Raw genomic sequence first — 17,542 nt, 5'->3', positions numbered from 1 at the left:
CTGCCCTGTGGTTTGTCCATGGCGGCTCCTCAGCACTTCCGCAGCAGGCTGCATTCCTCAGTCTGCTGCCCGCCAAGGGGCCAGAGAAAAGGGACCGCTGAAGATTGACCTGGGATTTTGCTGAAATTCCGCTTACTAGTCGTTTACATAATTACCTTTTTGTAAATACATACAACCAGGATTTTGTCTAAGTCAGTGGTTTTCAAGCTTTTTTTTTAATCGGCAGAAGAATGCTTTTTTACAAGACAAATTACGAGTTCAAGTTTAATGCAAAAAAAATTACTCTTAAATATTAATAAACACAAATTTGAAAGTGCAGGTTGTGGAGAGCTGCAGGGTTAATACCCTCCATGTCCAGTCCAGCCCTGGACGCAGGGTGGGCACCTGATGCACAGAGGTGGAGGCAGGTCAAATACAGCCGTGGGAATCTCAGGACGTGCACAGTGAGAATGGCCTGGGCGTCTGCAGCTTAAAGTCGGAGTTGCTCTCTCAGTGGACTCACTACAGATCCGACTGCAGTTCAGACTCCTTATGAAGAAGGGATCTCAGCTACGTGCTCCCAAACATACAGTGGGTCCAGAACCGGGTGTGCTATGTGTTGTGGCACCTGGAGGGCCACCTTGCACCTGGAGGGCCACCCTGGTACCTGGAGGACCACCCTGCACCTGGAGGACCACCCTGCACCTGGAGGGCCACCCTGGCACCTGGAGGACCACCCTGCACCTGGAGGACCACCCTGGCACCTGGAGGGCCACCCTGGTACCTGGAGGACCACCCTGGCACCTGGAGGACCACCCTGGCACCTGGAGGACCACCCTGCACCTGGAGGACCACCTTGGCACCTGGAGGGCCACCCTGGTACCTGGAGGACCACCCTGCACCTGGAGGACCACCTTAGCACCTGGAGGGCCACCTTGCACCTGGAGGACCACCCTGCACCTGGAGGACCACCTTAGCACCTGGAGGGCCACCTTGCACCTGGAGGACCACCCTGGCAGGACACTCCGAGAGTGAGACTGCTAGCAGGCCAGGACTGAAGTTGATGAGTGAAGTGTCGTTTTCCCACGCGTCACAGGCAGGGCAGACACACACACAGGGCAGAAGAGACCTGGTCCTGGGGCCTCACAGAAGCGAGTTTACCTGCAGCACAGATTCACACGTTGATGGGCTTCAGTGGGTTACACATTGGCGGATCAAAGATTCGAACGTGGTGTGTCCTGTTTAAGGTTTTTTTTTTTTAATTTGTTTTTTACTTTTGGCTGTGTTGGGTCTTCGTTGCTGCGCACAGGCTTTCTGTAGTTGCGGCGAGTGGGGGCTACTCTTCGTTGTGGTGCGCGGGCTTCTCATTGCTGTGGCCTCTCTTGCGGAGCATGGGCTCTATCTAGGCGCGCGGGCTTCAGTAGTTGTGCCTCACAGGCCCAGTAGTTGTGGCGTGTGGGCTAAGTTGCTCTGTGGCATGTGGGATCTTCCCGGGCCAGGGATGGAACCTGTGTCCCTTGCATTGGCAGGAGGATTCTTAACCACTGCGCCACCAGGGAAGCCGTGTTTAAGTTTTTTGATGAGTTAAAAGTAGTTGTGAATCGGGTATTTGGGAGACCCCGGAACAGCACTTGAAGAGCCTGAAGCTTCCAGAGAGCAGGTTGAAACCACAATTGTGGTCCAGAGTCTGCTAAGCTTCCCAGAACTTCTGTCCAAATACACGTCTACTGTTTCAAAGACGGGCTGTGGTACCTCCGTTGGGAGATTCCCACAATGCATTTGGGAAACACTCGACACAGGAACCCAGTACTTCACTCTTTTTCTTTTAAGCACATCACTTCCTAGGGCACACTCCCTCTTGTCAGAAGCCCTGGGGCTCTGTCCCCACCTGGCAGAGGTCGTCTTGGAGGCTCAGCTGTGCCGTCTCTTGGGCTCCTGTGTCCCATCCCTTCTGCTAGTCTGCTCGCAGCCGAGCCTTTGACAAGGCCATTCGGGCTGAGCAGTGCTGGTCAGCTCCTTCCCTGAACTGGCCATTCGGTCTCATTTGGTCTCACCCGTTGGGCTTTCTGAGGGGTCAGACTGGTGGCCTAGCTGCCTTCCAGAGAAGGCTTGCATAGTTCTGAGTCTCACGTATATCTGCATGGCAAGTTTAGCTTCAGAGCCTTGGATAGACTGAGACTCGTGAGGTTTCTGCTCTGGGGCAGCTGGGAAGCCCTCTTTGTCTCTGGAACCCACTGGATCAGCCTCAGTCTGTTTTCCAGTGTGTGTGTTTTGGAAGGAGGAGCCCTCGTGTGGAGCCAGAGGCTGCCAGGACCAGCTGTCAGATTGTGAGTTGTGGAGGAAAGGGTAGCGAACCGCAGCCGACTCCGCTCTGTGTGCGTTACGGCCCTGGGGGGCCACCCTCACTCACAGCGCCTGTGTCGGGGTCCTGGAGTATGATGAACAAGAATACGTTGCCGCCCGTTGCCTGCTTTTAGAGGGGCTGGAGACCTTGGGGGCCTGAACGCAGAAGAAACAGGGCCTCCTTCATCTCAGACCGTCCAGCAGAAGTGCTTCTGCTTCTGCTGGGGTCGGCGTGGAGAAGGCAAGCTGAGGGCTGGTTCCTGACACAGCTTTTTTAGGGTGTTCACGTTTCGCCTTCAGCCCCTAGCCTGGGGCTTCTAATATTCGGAAATTAGGGAGGTTCGTAGCCTTTGATCTGCCCTTGAGTTTTTTAAAATCTTAGTTAGATGAGGTTGAGTCCCAGCAGGATTCCCGACCAAGCCAAGGCTTCTGTCCTGGCCGATCGCTTTCTGTCAGTGCAGTCACCTGTGGTTTTCTGTGACCGCCCCTTGCATCCAGAGGTCTGTGGCTACAGTGTGCACGTGGGGGGGCAGGGGGGCACTTGGGAGGACACATGCTTTCCAGCTGCTGCCTGTTCCCCTCCTGCTGCGTCTCTGGGTGTTTCTTATGCTTCACGCCGTTCATTGCTCAAGGCTCGGGGGGACCGGAGGGTTATCTGATGCAGTAACTCTCTTCACCGATTCCTTGTTGTAGACTATTGGGGAGAGTCTTATTACACTGACCTCATCGACTTGCGTCTGGGTGGTATGTATGCAGCCCTGTTGCTGAACTAACCCTGCTGATGCCCCCCTCCCCCGCACCTGCTCACAAACAGCAAGAAGTCATCCTGATAACCAGCAGATGGCAAAAGCACAGGCCCTTTTCCAGCTCAAAGGGAGCAATGCCCGACCCTCCCCCTGCCCGTATGTGCTCCAGGGGGAGACCCGAGATAGCTTTTGCTGCCCGGGGTTATTTTAATGTTTTATAAATAAAAGTTCACCTACCCCAGCCTGTCAACCACAAATCTTCACTCTGGCCCCACTAATGTCGTTTGGTTGTTTGACGGTAGGAACCTACACGGACACACTCAACACGCACGCATACACACACTCTACAATGACCTCCCCTCGAAGCACGTCCCTCGCACTCCCCCCAGGAAGCTCACTGCCAGCCACACTGGGGAACCGAACACACAGAGAGCTCGGCCTCCACTGATCTCCGTCAGGGCGCGCTCGGGCCCCCCCTGAGAGGTCCAGGTGCCTGGGAGTGGTGTCTCGGTGATTTCTGCCCAGATTCACCAGACTTGAGGCTGTGTTGACCCATTGCCTCTGAGAATGTTCCTCCCTCCTTGCTCTGTCCAGGGACCTACTCTGCAGCTCTTTTCAACAAAGACAGGAAAAGTCCCAGGCAGTGGTCCTCCGTGTATGGCCCCTGGAGTGGCAGCACTGGCACCACCCCCTGGGGGCCTGTTAGAAGTGCAGGTTCTCAGGCCCCGCCCCAGACCTTCTGAGACAGGAGCCCTGGAGGTGAGGCCTGGTTACCTGCTTTAACAAACCTTCCAGGCCATTCTCACGCCTTCTAAAGTGGAACCGCCATCTCAAAGGAACTCAGTATATCTGTTGTCTTGCATACAAAGCTCACCATTTGTGTCAGATCAGAGAAACAGCCAAGGCCTGAGTCTCACCTCTAGACCTTGGGCACCTTTTCTCCTGGAAGGCTGCCCTCGTATCTGGAGCCAAGCCGGGTGGCTGCTCCCGAGGCTTCCGGGGCCCAGCGCTTTCTTGGAGTCCTGCGTCCTGGGTCAGGCGGTCTGACCTCTTCATCTCCCCATGCAGGCTCCATGCCTGAAAGTGGTCTTGAAACAGACGAGGGGACAAAGATCACTCTCTCTGATATTTTACTGTAATCCCATCCTTTTAAGAGAGTCACTTCTTGGCCCATTCATTTAAAAACCAAAGCATGATTCTGATTGCGACTCAAGACAGAGCCCTGGTCTTAGAGAGGCTCCACCAGTAAGGAGGCTCCCAGCCTCCCGGCCCCCTTGGGGGGGGCTGTCGCTGGCCTCTGCTCTCTCACCCATGTCCAAGGCTCGCCGCTCTGCACGGCCCTCCAGGGCCCCGAGCTTCTGGTGTCCAGGTGCTGCCGCCTCGTGGCCATTGCTGCTGTAAAAGGGCTGATGCTTACACCCCAACTCACAGACCCCACCCCTGACTAACGTCCTGGGCTCCCTTCCCACCGCTTCCCGGCACCCCTGGGGAACGTTTATGTCGATTCCAAACGAATGTGAGAAGTATGTTTTTGTTTAATTCAGAATCTACTGGGAACTGTCGAACCCGTTTCTTTACAATTACGTTCGCCCTTCCCTCGCAGCTCGAATACTGTCGCCACACTGATTACCTCACGTGGCTAGTTTTGTTTTCTTTGCTCCTGTTGGCTTGAGTGATAAGATGGCTGTTTCCATTTCTGTGTCCCTGGACTTCAGCTTCTAGCCTTCTGGGTTTAGAATTCCCACAAATTCCAGGGGAAAATGAAATAAATAGAAAAAGGAACTCAGTGTATCTCTGAATTATGAAGGCCTACATTAAACACCTTATGACCCCTGCTGCCCGATTCACTTCCTGCTCTGTCAGTTCTCTGTGATTTCTGTGTAAACTCTAGCCTCGGTGGGCTCTGCTCAGCACGCAGAGGCTGCTGCCCGCCCACAGAGTCCGGGAGAACGGATGCCAGAATCAGCCCCCTTTTCAGTTCCTGCTGATGTTTCTTTCTTAGAGCGCTTGGTAATCTCATTATTTGGGGAAATTTCACCCTTTTGAAATTTGGAGCCTGAAGTGTAGAATCTGATTGCTTCTCTACTGTTGCATCCCCAAAGAGCCACAGGGAAACCCAGCACCAATCTTACTTCCTGCGTGGGTAAGAGGAGGCCAGCCTCCAAATCCCTGCCCGGCCTCTGCCCGCCACACAGACTTGCTTCCATGGGATCTTACAGTGGCTCTCAGCTAACTTTTAAAGGCACCAAATCTGTTTAAAGTCCCTTTCTGAGCCACAGAGTATAAAGATCCCCTTTTTGCAAAGCTGAATCCTGTGATTTCAAAGGACCCATTAAAGGACAGAGGCAGCGTCCTGCCTGCCCAGCCACCAATCTTGCTGCACTAGACCAAGGTAGGCTACTGGACATCTTCATATAAAAACATCTCTTCTGGAGAACTTTAAATTAGAAATATATGCACCTGGGGACTTCCCTCGCAGTCCATTGGTTAAGACTCCGTGCTTCCAATGCAGGGGGCGTGGGTTTGATCCCTGGTCCGGGAGCTAAGATCCCACATGCGGCGTGGTGTGACCAAAAAAAAATTAATTGAAATACATACACCTGATTTCTAGTTTTCAAAGACCTCACCTCTTGATTTGTATGTCTCAAGGGGAAATTGAAAGAACATGAGTGGTTTAGAGACGTAGTGTAAAGGACTGGGGAGGGGCTTTCGTTGTTGCTGTGAGTTGTGGTGGGAAGGCGGGGAAGCACATCCTACCTGCCCACTCCCCGTCCTGAGCCTCCCTGTGCGGTTTGCCCCCCTTAGTTGATGCTGGCAGATTTTTGGCTGGTCTGTTCGGTTTGAGCATTAGCCTGGCTCTGGTTTTGCTTTAGGAACTTTAAATCCTTGAGATTCCCCAGCATTCCTGTGTGTGTGCGTGTCCCAGCCTGTGTGTGTACACACGTGTGTGTGTGTGTGTGTTGGATCTCAGTTTTCACATGCATTCTTTTTCCCTTCGTTTTTCCCCAGTCTAGAGGTTTGTTCCGTACTGAGTTTTCCTAACAAGGTATCTCCCCAGCTCTCTGTCTTCCACCCTGTCAGATGCTGCATGCCGCCCTACGGCTTGCAAACCAGCCACTCTGTCTCCAGCTACCCTGACGTTCCCTGTAGTGGGGTGACTGGGTGGGAGGGAGGATGTGGTGCTGCAGGCAGAGCCTTTATGAGGAAGCAGGGGAGATGGAAATACAGAGAAAGAACAAGTGGAGGGGGCGTTGCCGCAGGACTGGTCATGGCTGCCCGCTGTTCCACAGCCTGCAGGGTCCTGGACCGGCCCCGGGCCACCAGAGAGGCAAGGCAGTCGCTGGAGAGCACCCGACTTAGGGAGACGAAACCTGGCTTCAGGCCCGCTTCACCGTGTCCCCAGCCCGGCCACTCGCCTTCTCTGGGCCTCTCCGTTAGGCGGGGCGCAGGTGGCTTGGTGGCCCTTCCAGGTCTGGCACCCGAGTGGGCTCTGTGTGTGACCCCTGTCCTCCAAGCTGCGTCCTTTTGTTGGGTTTGCCTGGAGCCTCTGTCGGTCCTCTAGGAAGGGTCCTCTGTGCTGGGAACGGGAGAGCGAGGGCGGGTCCTCGTCAGGCTGCGCACCTCAGACCCTCTGAGCCTCCGGTCCCTCCTTTGACGGCAGAGCTGCCGTGCCTGTCTGGCTGGGCAGCCCCCGGGGCCAGTGCAGGGGCCAGAGGAGGCCACACAGGTGCCCGTGGTTTGAATTCTGACGCACTGCTCACGTCACGCGTCCCTCTGGAATCCATTAGACGTGCCTGGCTGCACGATGATAATCTGCAGCTTTTCCAATTCAGTGACACATGTCGCCTGACCCAAAGTTGGGGAGGGTGGGTGCTGACGGCCACCCTGCAAGGCCGCACCTGGCACGTGGGCTCTGGGTGCTCTGGGTGGCAGCTGGGGTCAGAGTGAGTGATGCACACGGACAGGAACCCATCTCCCCGATGTTATACAGAAACTAATGTCAACGACTTCTATTTGCCATGAGTGTGACGACCTCTCTGCCCTACAGCTGGTGAACCAAATCTGTGTCTCTCATGTCTCCAAATGAGGCAAGAGACTAGCTCCAAACCAGCGTCTCTATGTCTCCCTTGCATGCTCGTTTCAGGTTCAGGTCTGGGGTGGAACTCCCCTTGTTTGGCTGGTTTTTTCCTTCAGTTTCTTCTTTTTAAAACAGTATTTATTGGGTGTTTTTTCTGATTATAAAGTATACATTATGGAAGTATCAGAGCACGCAGGAAGGCTAAGGAAGAGAGTCACAACCCGCCCTTCATGGCCTCTGGCCATTTCACATCTGCTCTGCCTGTTGTCACGAGGGTGCTGCTTTCCTAATTTCTGTCCTGAGTCCTGTTCTGTGATCTCATGCCGTATTCTGTGCTGGAAGGGCATCTGAGGACGTGGTCTACATAAACGGGGCTGAATGCTGTGTTTTGTGATGTCCAGAAGGGGAAGCACATTCTTACCTGTGCTGCCGGCACGTGCTTCCTTGTTTCGGATGTGTGTGGTTGTGTGTCATGTCCCTGTCCCTTGCTAACAAGCAGGGATGCTGTTCACTTTCACCGCAGCCTGTTTGCATTTAACATCTATCCCAGGGAGCGTCAGAGGTGGGGACCCTGTGGTTTGTGGACATATCCAGGTGTCCTGAGCACCAGCCTTTAGACAGAGAAGGTTGGATGTAGATGCGTTATAAGTTGGGGGTGTTTGTAAGAAAGGAGGCTCGCGCCTGCCCCAGTGACCAGCTGGTCACGCCACTCGGAACTCTGGATGTGATCGCTGCACACGTACCACACACACACACACAAACACACAGCCTCTGCACACCCACCATACACACATACTCTGCACACCCACCACACACACAGCCTCTGCACACCCACCTCACACACAGCCTCTGCACACCCACCCCACACACACAGCGCCTGCACACCCACCATACACACATACTCTGCACACCCACCACACGCACACAGCCACTGCACACACACCTCGCACACAGCCTCTGCACACCCACCACACACAGCCTCTGCACACCCCCACACACACAGCCTCTGCACACCCACCATACACACAGCCTCTGCACACCCACCACACACAGCCTCTGCACACCCACCACACACACAGCCTCTGTACACCCACCACACACACAGCCTCTGCACACCCACCTCACACAGCCTCTGCACACCCACCTCACACACAGCCTCTGCACACCCCCCCCACAGCCTCTGCACACACCCCCACACAGCCTCTGCACACCCCCACACACAGCCTCTGCACACCCACCTCACACACAGCCTCTGCACACCCACCTCACACAGCCTCTGCACACCCACCACACACAGCCTCTGCACACCCACCACACACACAGCCTCTGCACACACCCCCACACAGCCTCTGTACACCCACCACACACAGCCTCTGCACACCCACAATACACACAGCCTCTGCACACCCACCACACACACAGCCTCTGCACACCCACCACACACAGCCTCTGCACACCCACCATACACACAGCCTCTGTACACCCACCACACACACAGCCTCTGCACACCCACCTCACACAGCCTCTGCACACCCACCTCACACACAGCCTCTGCACACCCCCCCACACAGCCTCTGCACACCCCCCACACAGCCTCTGCGCACCCCCACACACAGCCTCTGCACACCCACCTCACACACAGCCTCTGCACACCCACCTCACACAGCCTCTGCACACCCACCACACACAGCCTCTGCACACCCACCACACACACAGCCTCTGCACAACCCCCACACACACAGCCTCTGTACACCCACCACACACACAGCCTCTGCACACCCCCCCACACACAGCCTCTGCACACCCACCACACACACAGCCTCTGCACACCCACCACACACAGCCTCTGCACACCCCCCCACACACAGCCTCTGCACACCCACCACACACACAGCCTCTGCACACCCACCACACACAGCCTCTGCACACCCACCTCACACACAGCCTCTGCACACCCACCTCACACACAGCCTCTGGCCTTAGTCGTGAATTTTCACCCAATATCAGATTCATGCACAAAGCCCTGTGGAGAACACAGGGAAGAGCTTAAAAGAGAAAGCGTGTCAGTTGCACTCACCCGGTTGCGAAGTACAGGGCCTCTCAGCCAGCACGTGGCTGCTTGGCCCTTGTATTCACTGAAACAAGCTTGTTTCTAATGGTCCAGGCCCTGCCTACCACGTGGGGCCGTGGCACCTGCGTGTGCCGTGTGGTTCTGTGATGGTCCCTTGCTGACGGTCCCCCCTCCTGAGAGCCCCAGGCCCCGAGTCTAGAGATGTCCTCTGCACGACTTCCCAGCTTTGTTTCTGTGAGTTCTGGGCGTGTCCTGTCGTGCAGTCCGCAGTGTGACAGTGTCCCCGGCTGTGGCGTCGACTCTCTGCGGAGAGGGAGGGGCAGAGGAAGAGGGGCGGTCGGCTCTCCCTGGCTGTGGGGGGACAGGGATTCGGGCGGTGGGGACCGCCTCCGTGGGGCGCGCTGGACCAGCGAGCCCTGGCTCAGACTCAGAGCATCACCGGTGTCAGCCCTGTAGGCCCGTCAAAGGCTGGGCGCTGCCTCCATGGTGGGGAGCTCCTCTTTGGATTCAGCGCCCAGAGCACCCCCAGCCCTTAGATTCATCCACGTGGTAACATGAGAACTCTCCCTCGGGCCTGGCTGCTCCACGGCAGCGGGCAGGCCTGCTGGCACTTTGGATGTTTTCACGGAGGGATCCCCAAACCCAAAAGGCCCCCAGATGGTCATTCCCAACTCTCCCGCCCTCCCAGCAAGGACCACAGGAGGAGGGAGCCCGCCCTCCCCAGGCCCGGGGCTGTTCCTGCTCAGTCTCTGTGCTGGATAAAGGACTGAATTCATTTGTAGACCGTATTTCCCTTGCTTCTGCTTTTCCATTTCTTGTATTTTTTCTTTTCCTCCTGTTGTTCCTTTCTCACTTCGTTTGCTTTTTGTCCTCTGCTTGTTTTCACTTCTCCTCTCCCTGTCCCCCTCCACTTCCGCCTCCCCCTCCTCTCTGTCCGTCTCGCCTCCTCCTCCTTGTTTGGCCCTTTTTGAAGTCGAGCCCAGTGGCGGGACTCCACGACGTAGACCTCTCTCCTTCTGCCCTTGCTGTGTCCAGGAAGGTAAAGTAAACCCCAGCCTTCTCCCCACCGCCTCTCGGGGGGCCGTAGCTACACTAGTCAAACAGGGACCCGAAACCCAGCTCTTTCTCTTTCTTCTTCTGATACCTGGTAGCCCTGTTACAAACCCCCTGAGTATGTGGCAGTCCCTTACAAGGTACAGTATCCCTTCGACTGTCTTGGGGGGCTGGGGGGCGGGTGCAGGCAGGGAGCAGGTCCAGGTCTGGGGGCCTCTCAGGCTGCAGGCATCCACGGTTCCAGGCCACCAGTCGTGGTCGGGCCTTTCAGCCTCCAGTCCCGCAGATAGAGGGACCGGGACGCGGGTGAGGAGCCCTGCCCCGTGTGGCAGCGATTTGTGCTGGTGAAGTCGAGGAATACTGTCCTTACAAAGCCTGTTCCACTCAGATGCCCCGGTTCTTTCCAAACCACTAAAAGCAGACTTCTCTGCCCTGTGTCTTGCTGAGTGTGTGTGTTTTAAGTTTGTCTGGTTTGCAGTCCCTTGTGGTGGTGATTGTCGTTGACAAGGCATGCGGGCGGGGCCGGGGAGTGTGACCACGGCTAACCCGCTAACCTTCCTCTGCTCTCCCCGGCGCTCGCTCACCGCTGACCACCACCAGCTGCGTCCACCTCGGCCGTCCCTCCGGAGCTGGCTCGAGCGCTTCAGGAGGCATCCTGGCGCCCAGAGAGCTTACCTGCCCCGGGCCCCGTACTCCCCGTACGCCCCGCGGGTGGCCTGTGCAGAGCCGCTCAGGAAGGAACGTGTGGAGCTGGATGGGGGCTGCCGGGTGGTCGGGAGTGCTCCGGCCCCGGCGCCCAGCACGCCCTCCGCAGCGGCCAGGACCCAGGACAGCGCAGTGCAGACGCGGCCCTTGCCCTTGCGTGCGGTGGGAGGTCGGGGTCCCTGAGAGCCACCCCGTGTGTTCCTGGGCTTGGTTTTACTGGGAGAGGACTTCCGACCAGTGACCCATAAAGCAGAGGCACTTGGAGAGACCTCCCCGTCCTGGCCTCTTAGCCCAGCCGTGGGTGGACTTGTGGGGCCCATGAACACCTGGAGTCCTTGGCAGAGTTATTCGACGTGTTCACGTGCAGTTTCCCAGGAAGAGAGTCCCCAGGTTTCCTGAGACTGTCGAGTGGCTTGTAATCTGAAAATAGTGAAGAGCCACTGCAGTCTGGCTTCTGCGTCTGGACAGGACCCACTATGGCCGTGGGCTTCCTTGTGTCCTCTCCGTGGGGTGTGGCTCCTTGGAAAGGTCTTCCTTCCCTCCTGCTGCAGCTGAGACTGAGGGGGTCAGGCCGCTCCTGCTGGAGACGGGTGTCAGCTGAGTAGGGTGCAGGCAGCCGAGTGTGGGTGGCACCAGCCCCAGAAGCTGCTGCTGGGCTTGGATCAGAGCGGGGAGCCTGCGGTCTCCCTGCCCTGGTGAGAGTCCCCACGCCTCCCAGGGACGTACTGCGTCTGCCATGCAGGGGTTGCGGCAGCACCTGTCAGGAAGCCTGAGGAGCCACAAATCGAGAGAGGCACCTCCCTGGTCAGGGTATCAGAAACGAGGAGGCCTCGGGGCAGGGACCCTGTGGAGGTGCCGTAGTGAGCGTCCCCGGAGAGGAGGGCCGAGTGCCCTTTTAATCTCCGTTTGCCTCTTCATTACACTGGCCTCAGAGCAGACCTAGTACCTGGCAAGTACCAAATACGTGCTAGATGGCACAGCACCGAAAACAGGCCAAGAGAAAGCAAGCGGTCGAGCGGGAGAGGTCCAGGCGAGCTGCCTCCGGTGGCTGGGGCGTGAGGCCGGCCGGAGGGACAGAGGAAGGCGCAGGCTGGGGACCCTTGGGGGTGGGCGTCCCCGTGGCCGAAGGCACACTGGGCCTGGCCTGGGAGCGTCAGGCAGCGCCCTGCTGGGCTCTCTGCACATCTGCCCCGTCGCCGAGTCCGGGCTGGGGACGGCGGCGCTGCCTGCCCGACGCGCCCTCTCTCGGCAGGCATGGGGAAGAAGGACGACCCCGGGCTGATGCAGGAGTGGTTCCGGCTGGTGCAGGAGAAGAACGCCGTGGTGCGCTACGAGTCGGAGCTCATGATCTTGTGAGTGGGCTCGGGCCGGGGGCGGCCGGGGGGAGCGTGGGCTCGGGGCCCGTCACAGCAGGAGCGCAGCCCCCTCCAGGTTTAGGGGACGCGGAACCGTGCCACCCCCCACCAGTCACTTGCTTGTTTTCCCCCCAAATCCCCGGAAACTCCAGCGCCCGGGAGCTGGAGCTGGAGGACCGGCAGAGCCGGCTGCAGCAGGAGCTCCGCGAGCGGATGGCCATGGAAGGTAGGAGGGGTGGGGAGGCAGGTGGGGCGGCTACCTCTGGCCCTGTGGACTCACGTGTTTGGTTCTGCCCAGATCACCTGAAGACAGAGGAGGAGCTGTCGGAGGAGAAGAGGATCCTGAACGAGATGCTGGAGGTGGTGGAGCAGAGAGACGCCCTGGTGGCCCTGCTGGAGGAGCAGCGGCTCCGGGAGAAGGAGGAGGACAAGGACCTGGAGGCCGCCATGCTGTCCAAGGGCTTCAGCCTGAACTGGTCCTGAGCGCCGCCCGGCCCTGGCTGGTCTGTGCATCCGTCTGACCCGGGCTGGCTGCTCCCAGACCACCCAGATCCGAGGTCTAAGTGGGCCTGGCGCCTCCTGGGAGTTTGCACTCAGACCTCCTCGTGGCTCTGAGAATCAGTCAAGCGCCAAGCTGTGGGAGCCCCAGTGAAGACGGCGGTCCAGTAGCTCAGCCTCCTCGAAGAGGCCTCCCTGCCCTCCTGCTGCGGAGATGGAGGAACGTGGATCCTGGGGGGACGCCTGGTCGGAGGGACACAGCTCCTCCCCTATCCCCAGGCCCAAGGGGCCAGCACAGACTTCATCCTGGGCTGAGGAGGCCCGCCCCACGGGCCCAGTGCCAACTCCGGGCCTCTCCTGGCTGTGGCCTGAGGCCTGAGGCTGCTGCATTTGCTTTTAATTCACAACACTGGAAGATACTGATTTCAGGGTCGGGCGGAGACCCTCTTCTGGCCCCACCACAGGCCGGCCTCCTTGTCACGGGCTCCTCGTGGCGGGCGGGAGGCCGTCCCCCTCGCCTCGTTCCTGGGTTTGCCCCGAACGAAGCTGACAGCCTGGGAGACGTGGCCTCTTTGTCAATTAACTTATTTTTTTAATACTTGAAAAGAAGCAACTTCACTTTTATATCTTTACCAGGACACTAATTGCCTGGCACCTGGGTAGGGGTGTGGAGGTGGGTCCCAGCTGACCACGCTGTCACTCCATTCATTACTCTTTCATCGTGGGGCTGACCTGAGCCCTCAGGTCAGCAAGACCCCCGTGTGGGCCCTGGCGTGCAGCGCCCGTCCTCCTGTGCCCGGCCCTGGGCGTCCGTGTCTACACCGCTTGCTTGTCAAGGATGCGTTTGAGCTGCTGGAGGCCACACCATGAGGCACAGATGCCTCTTGGCCTCCCTGTTGGAATCCTAGCTCTGCAGAACCCATTTTTCCTCCGTTTTGGTGCCGAGATCTCACCTCCCACAGCATGTTTATTAAAGAAAGTTTTAGGCCGGCTGCACCAGCGTGTGGGACCCTGCTCAGCGAGGTCCAGACCCAGCCAGCTGGAGCTGCAGTGACGGCACACTGGGGGACTCCAGTTGGGGTCACACACACACACACACACACACACAAGCTCCGGCCCAGCTCCAGCCCAGCGCCTCTTCGTGGGGAGGCACTGGACGGGAAGCACCGTGGAGCCAGCTCGTGCCGTGGCTCAGCCAGAGGCCGGCGGTGTCCAGCCTGCAGAGCCACTGTTAGACTCTGCAGGGGCTGTGCTCATCCACAGAGGAGTGAGGGCAGCGCCAGGCGAGTCCCGGAGGCCCTCCAGCCGACTCCTGGTGGAGCAGGACCGCGTGCAGGGAGGAGAGGCCTCAGAGCAGGACAAGGGGCGTCCACGCCGACCTTGGGACGTCCTTGGGGAACCACATCGTGCCTCAACTTGAACAGAGTCATTCTCACTGCAAAGGAGCAGAGAACTGTCTTCTTATTCGGTCTGTCCCAAAGCTGCCGTCGAATCCAGGGCACGCGCTGCTCCAGCCCTCGCGGCTCTGACCTTCACCTCTTGCTTGATGAGGTAGAGCCTCCATTTCTATTCTCCTTTCTTAAAAGGGGGAGCGGAGGGTGTTCTAGATCCCATCCTTAAATCCCAGCCTTCCAATAAAATTGGGCTTGGGACGGGATTCATCGCCTGTGTGGCCTTTGCCTACCCTTCCCACCCCCCGGCCTGGTGCACGGCAACTACCAGGCCCGTCCCTCGAGCTTCTGCCCACCCAGGACGAGGACAAGTTTACAGAGTGGCCAGGAGGGACACGACACGTGCCCCTGCGGAAGCACGCTGCACCTGCAGGAGCGAGGACGGCCTGGAGGCTGCAGAGAAGCTCGGAAGTGCTCCCCCACTCCCTCCCGCAGGGCTGCGCCTTCAGGTTCTAGTGGAGCACTTCTGAACGCTCCCGTGTTGTAACCACTAGTTTGCAGGTTGTTGTAGTGCCCTGCTGACGGACTGCGTGCAGTGTTTCCCAACTCTGGAAATGCACTCAGCTCCTGTCAAGTCCCCTTGAAGGCCGGGCAGAAGGAAATCTCTCTGAAATGCCACGGCGTGAGCAAGCCCAAGCCCAAGGCCCGTGCAGGGACAACCGGCTTCAGCTCCAGCAGAGGCAAGGCGGCGGCGCACCTCGCCTCAGTCTGAGGTCACCAGCGGCTCCACCTGGGGGTCCAGTCCTGCTCAGATGGCGTCTTCTGGCCTTTGCCCCGGGAGCTGTCCTCCAGCTGCTCTGACCAGCAATGATAGACTATCCTCTATCTTTTCAAAGAGCAGAATTTTTTCAGTGGGGCAGAAAGTGGAGAGAGTTTAAAGAAAACAATTTTAAAGGTGGTAACAACTGATCTACAAAGGGGAATGGGCCATTTTATGCGCAATAAAAGTTTGTAAAACAAGTACAGAGTGTATTCTTGGCATGAGCCAGGGCACGCTCTTTGGTGGGTTGGTGTCCACACACGGTGGCCCCTGTCAGTGTGTGTATGGGTTTGAAGAATACCACCTTTGTGCTTTCTCAGCCGACTTTATTTTCGTCCATGTTGTCCTGGTCTGGCCACCTGCTGACACCCCTTGAGAAAGTGTGTGGAGCGCCCAGGGTGTACGAGGCCGCCCTCCAAAGCAGCGCCAGGACTCTCCCGGAGAGACGCGCATTCTGTGAAGTGGTCTCCTCATCAGGGTGACCCCGAGGCCCTGGCAGCCCAGTGCTGGGGGCTCTGCAGCCTGCAGGCCTAAATCGATGAGATGTATCCACCTCCCCAAGTACATTCAGAGCACAGGGTCTTGGGAGCCCTGATGTTGCGGCCCCGGTGCCCTCCTCGTGCGCTGGCCGCGGGGCGTGTGGCTGGCCTCTGTCACCGTGGAGCTGATCCCAAAGGCACAGGGCTTTCCTCTGGGCGGCAGCGGGCGGGGTCAGTGCTGGGCCAGCTGAGTCCCAGAGCCTCCGGCACCACGTGCGCATCGGGTAGAAAAACAAGCAGCGTGGCCCTCGATTCCTCAAAGGAAGTCTGGGTCAGGGACTGTGCCTGGTGGGGGCAGTGGGGCTGGTGCCACCTGTGCTGACCCCCTTTTGTTCCTCAGAGGGGCCCCTTGATCAGAGATGGAGACAGGCAGGGTTTGGCTGTGGTTCACAGGCACCCACGTGGTAGGAGGTGACGGTGGCTTCAGGCAGACAACTGAGGGAGGGCTGCCCTGCAGCTGCCACCATTCGTCCGAGAGCCCGTGTCCGTGGCTCCGAAATCCCTCCTGAACCCTGATCCCCACGGTCCCGTCTTAGGAACCGGAGCGGGAAATGGGAAGGACAGAACGGGCTGTTGTATTGCCCGGACGACTCGCTGAGTGCGGCTCGGCGGGGAGGGAGGAAGCGTCCTCGGGTGGGCCATTCGGTGCGGTGCCCAGGGGCCGGGGCTGCCGGGCTTGGCAGTGAGCGTTTTGTGGCAGCCCCACGCCCATGTCCCCTCCCTGAGGTGGCCTTGCGGCTGGGACTTCAGCGGGGCAGTGGAGAAGGCCCCTGATTCCAGGACAGACGTGGAGAGAGCGCCCGGGGTGCACACGTGCACACACGCTGCCCCTGCTGGCTGAGGGTCTCGGACCTCTCGGGGTTTCCGGTCACTAAGTCACTCAACAACCCGCTTCCGCCGCCCGCAGCGTGTCCAGGGCAACGCGAGCCGGGGAGGCGCCTCGGCCCCGCACCCGCGTCTGCCTCACGCAGAGGGAGCAGCGGGAAGGAGCGCGCGGGGGTGGGGAGGGGGCGGGGACTGGGGACGGGGGCTGGGGGGTGGGGTACCTCTCTGCCTGTCCTTCGAGGTCCAAAGCCTCGGCTCTGTCTTGGTGGGAAAGTACCTTGAAGGTTGGGAGCTGGTCCACCCCCACCCAGGGTCAGACCTTTCTCCAGGGCTGGGGTGGCTCCTACACGTCAGCCAACCTCCCCCGGCCTCCAAGCAAGTTACTGGGCCTCCCTGGCCTCCCAGACTGAACCCTCTGAACGCACCTCGACCCACTGGGTTCTGTGGGCCAGGTGGGGAGCACAGAGGAGGAGCTTGGAGGGGCCTGGGTGCTGGAAAGAGCTCTCCCGGCCTCTGCTGGTCTGGCTCTTGGTCTAGAGCCGGGAGGGCCCAGGGCCCCGCGGCCCGATTCCCACTGCATGCCTGGGACCCACGGCCCTCAGTATGTGAGATGTCACCCCTCGCGAACTGGCTGTCAGTCTGCATCCTGCGGTGACGGGATGGGGTGGCCGGGATGGAGGAAAGCTGGACCCCACAAATCAGGAGTCAGCTGGGCGCCAGGTGGAAAGTGGCGTCTGCGGCCGTGGAACCCTGACCCCGAGAGAAGCCTGGGGCAGGGGTGCTGTGGGAGGTGGGGTGTGAGCCTAGCTGCCGCCCAGAGCCCCCATCCCGAAGGGATTTGTCTTGGGGAAGTCAGAGGCCTCACCTCCTCGGCTTGAGGGGACAGGTGCCCGTCGAAGCAGCAGCGACTGTGGGAGTCCCCTCGGAGCCCTGGCCTCAGCCCTGCAGGCTCCAGGGCCCCTGGCTGCTCCAGCCCCACACAGACCCCGCGGTGCAGGCAGCTCAGGAGGAGGGCGGCGGTGCGTCCCTGTGCCCCCTTCTTCCCCGTGCTGCCCCTTTAGAGCCCAGCTCCCTCTGCCCGGACCACCTCCCGCACGCAGACCTCTGGCTCCCGGCTGCCTACATCACGGCTTGGTGTT

The 17,542-nt window shown here is 58.9% G+C and overlaps 1 protein-coding gene across 13 annotated transcripts in view; it reads left to right on the top strand.

Annotated features, from left to right (window-relative positions):
* The window catches only part of MICAL3 (microtubule associated monooxygenase, calponin and LIM domain containing 3), a 176,446-nt gene extending 161,207 nt beyond the window's left edge, over positions 1-15,239 (top strand). For 9 of the 13 annotated variants that reach the window (XM_082636853.1, XM_082636856.1, XM_082636855.1 and 6 more), the window contains 5 exons: positions 3,016-3,066; positions 5,395-5,460; positions 12,228-12,327; positions 12,483-12,556; positions 12,629-15,239. In XM_082636853.1, the coding sequence (XP_082492979.1) occupies positions 3,016-3,066; positions 5,395-5,460; positions 12,228-12,327; positions 12,483-12,556; positions 12,629-12,813 (476 nt within the window). In that variant the 3' untranslated portion in view covers positions 12,814-15,239. The remainder of the gene's footprint in view (positions 1-3,015; positions 3,067-5,394; positions 5,461-12,227; positions 12,328-12,482; positions 12,557-12,628) is intronic. The other 4 variants (XM_082636852.1, XM_082636854.1, XM_082636858.1 and 1 more) reach the window with 2 other exon arrangements.
* Positions 15,240-17,542: the final 2,303 nt, after the last annotated feature.

The sequence above is a fragment of the Mesoplodon mirus genome, assembly GCF_964341445.2.
Source record: "Mesoplodon mirus genome assembly, chromosome: 11".
NCBI lineage: Eukaryota > Metazoa > Chordata > Mammalia > Artiodactyla > Ziphiidae > Mesoplodon > Mesoplodon mirus.
Note: the sequence above shows the minus strand (reverse complement) of the source record. Positions and strands in the feature narration are given on the sequence as shown.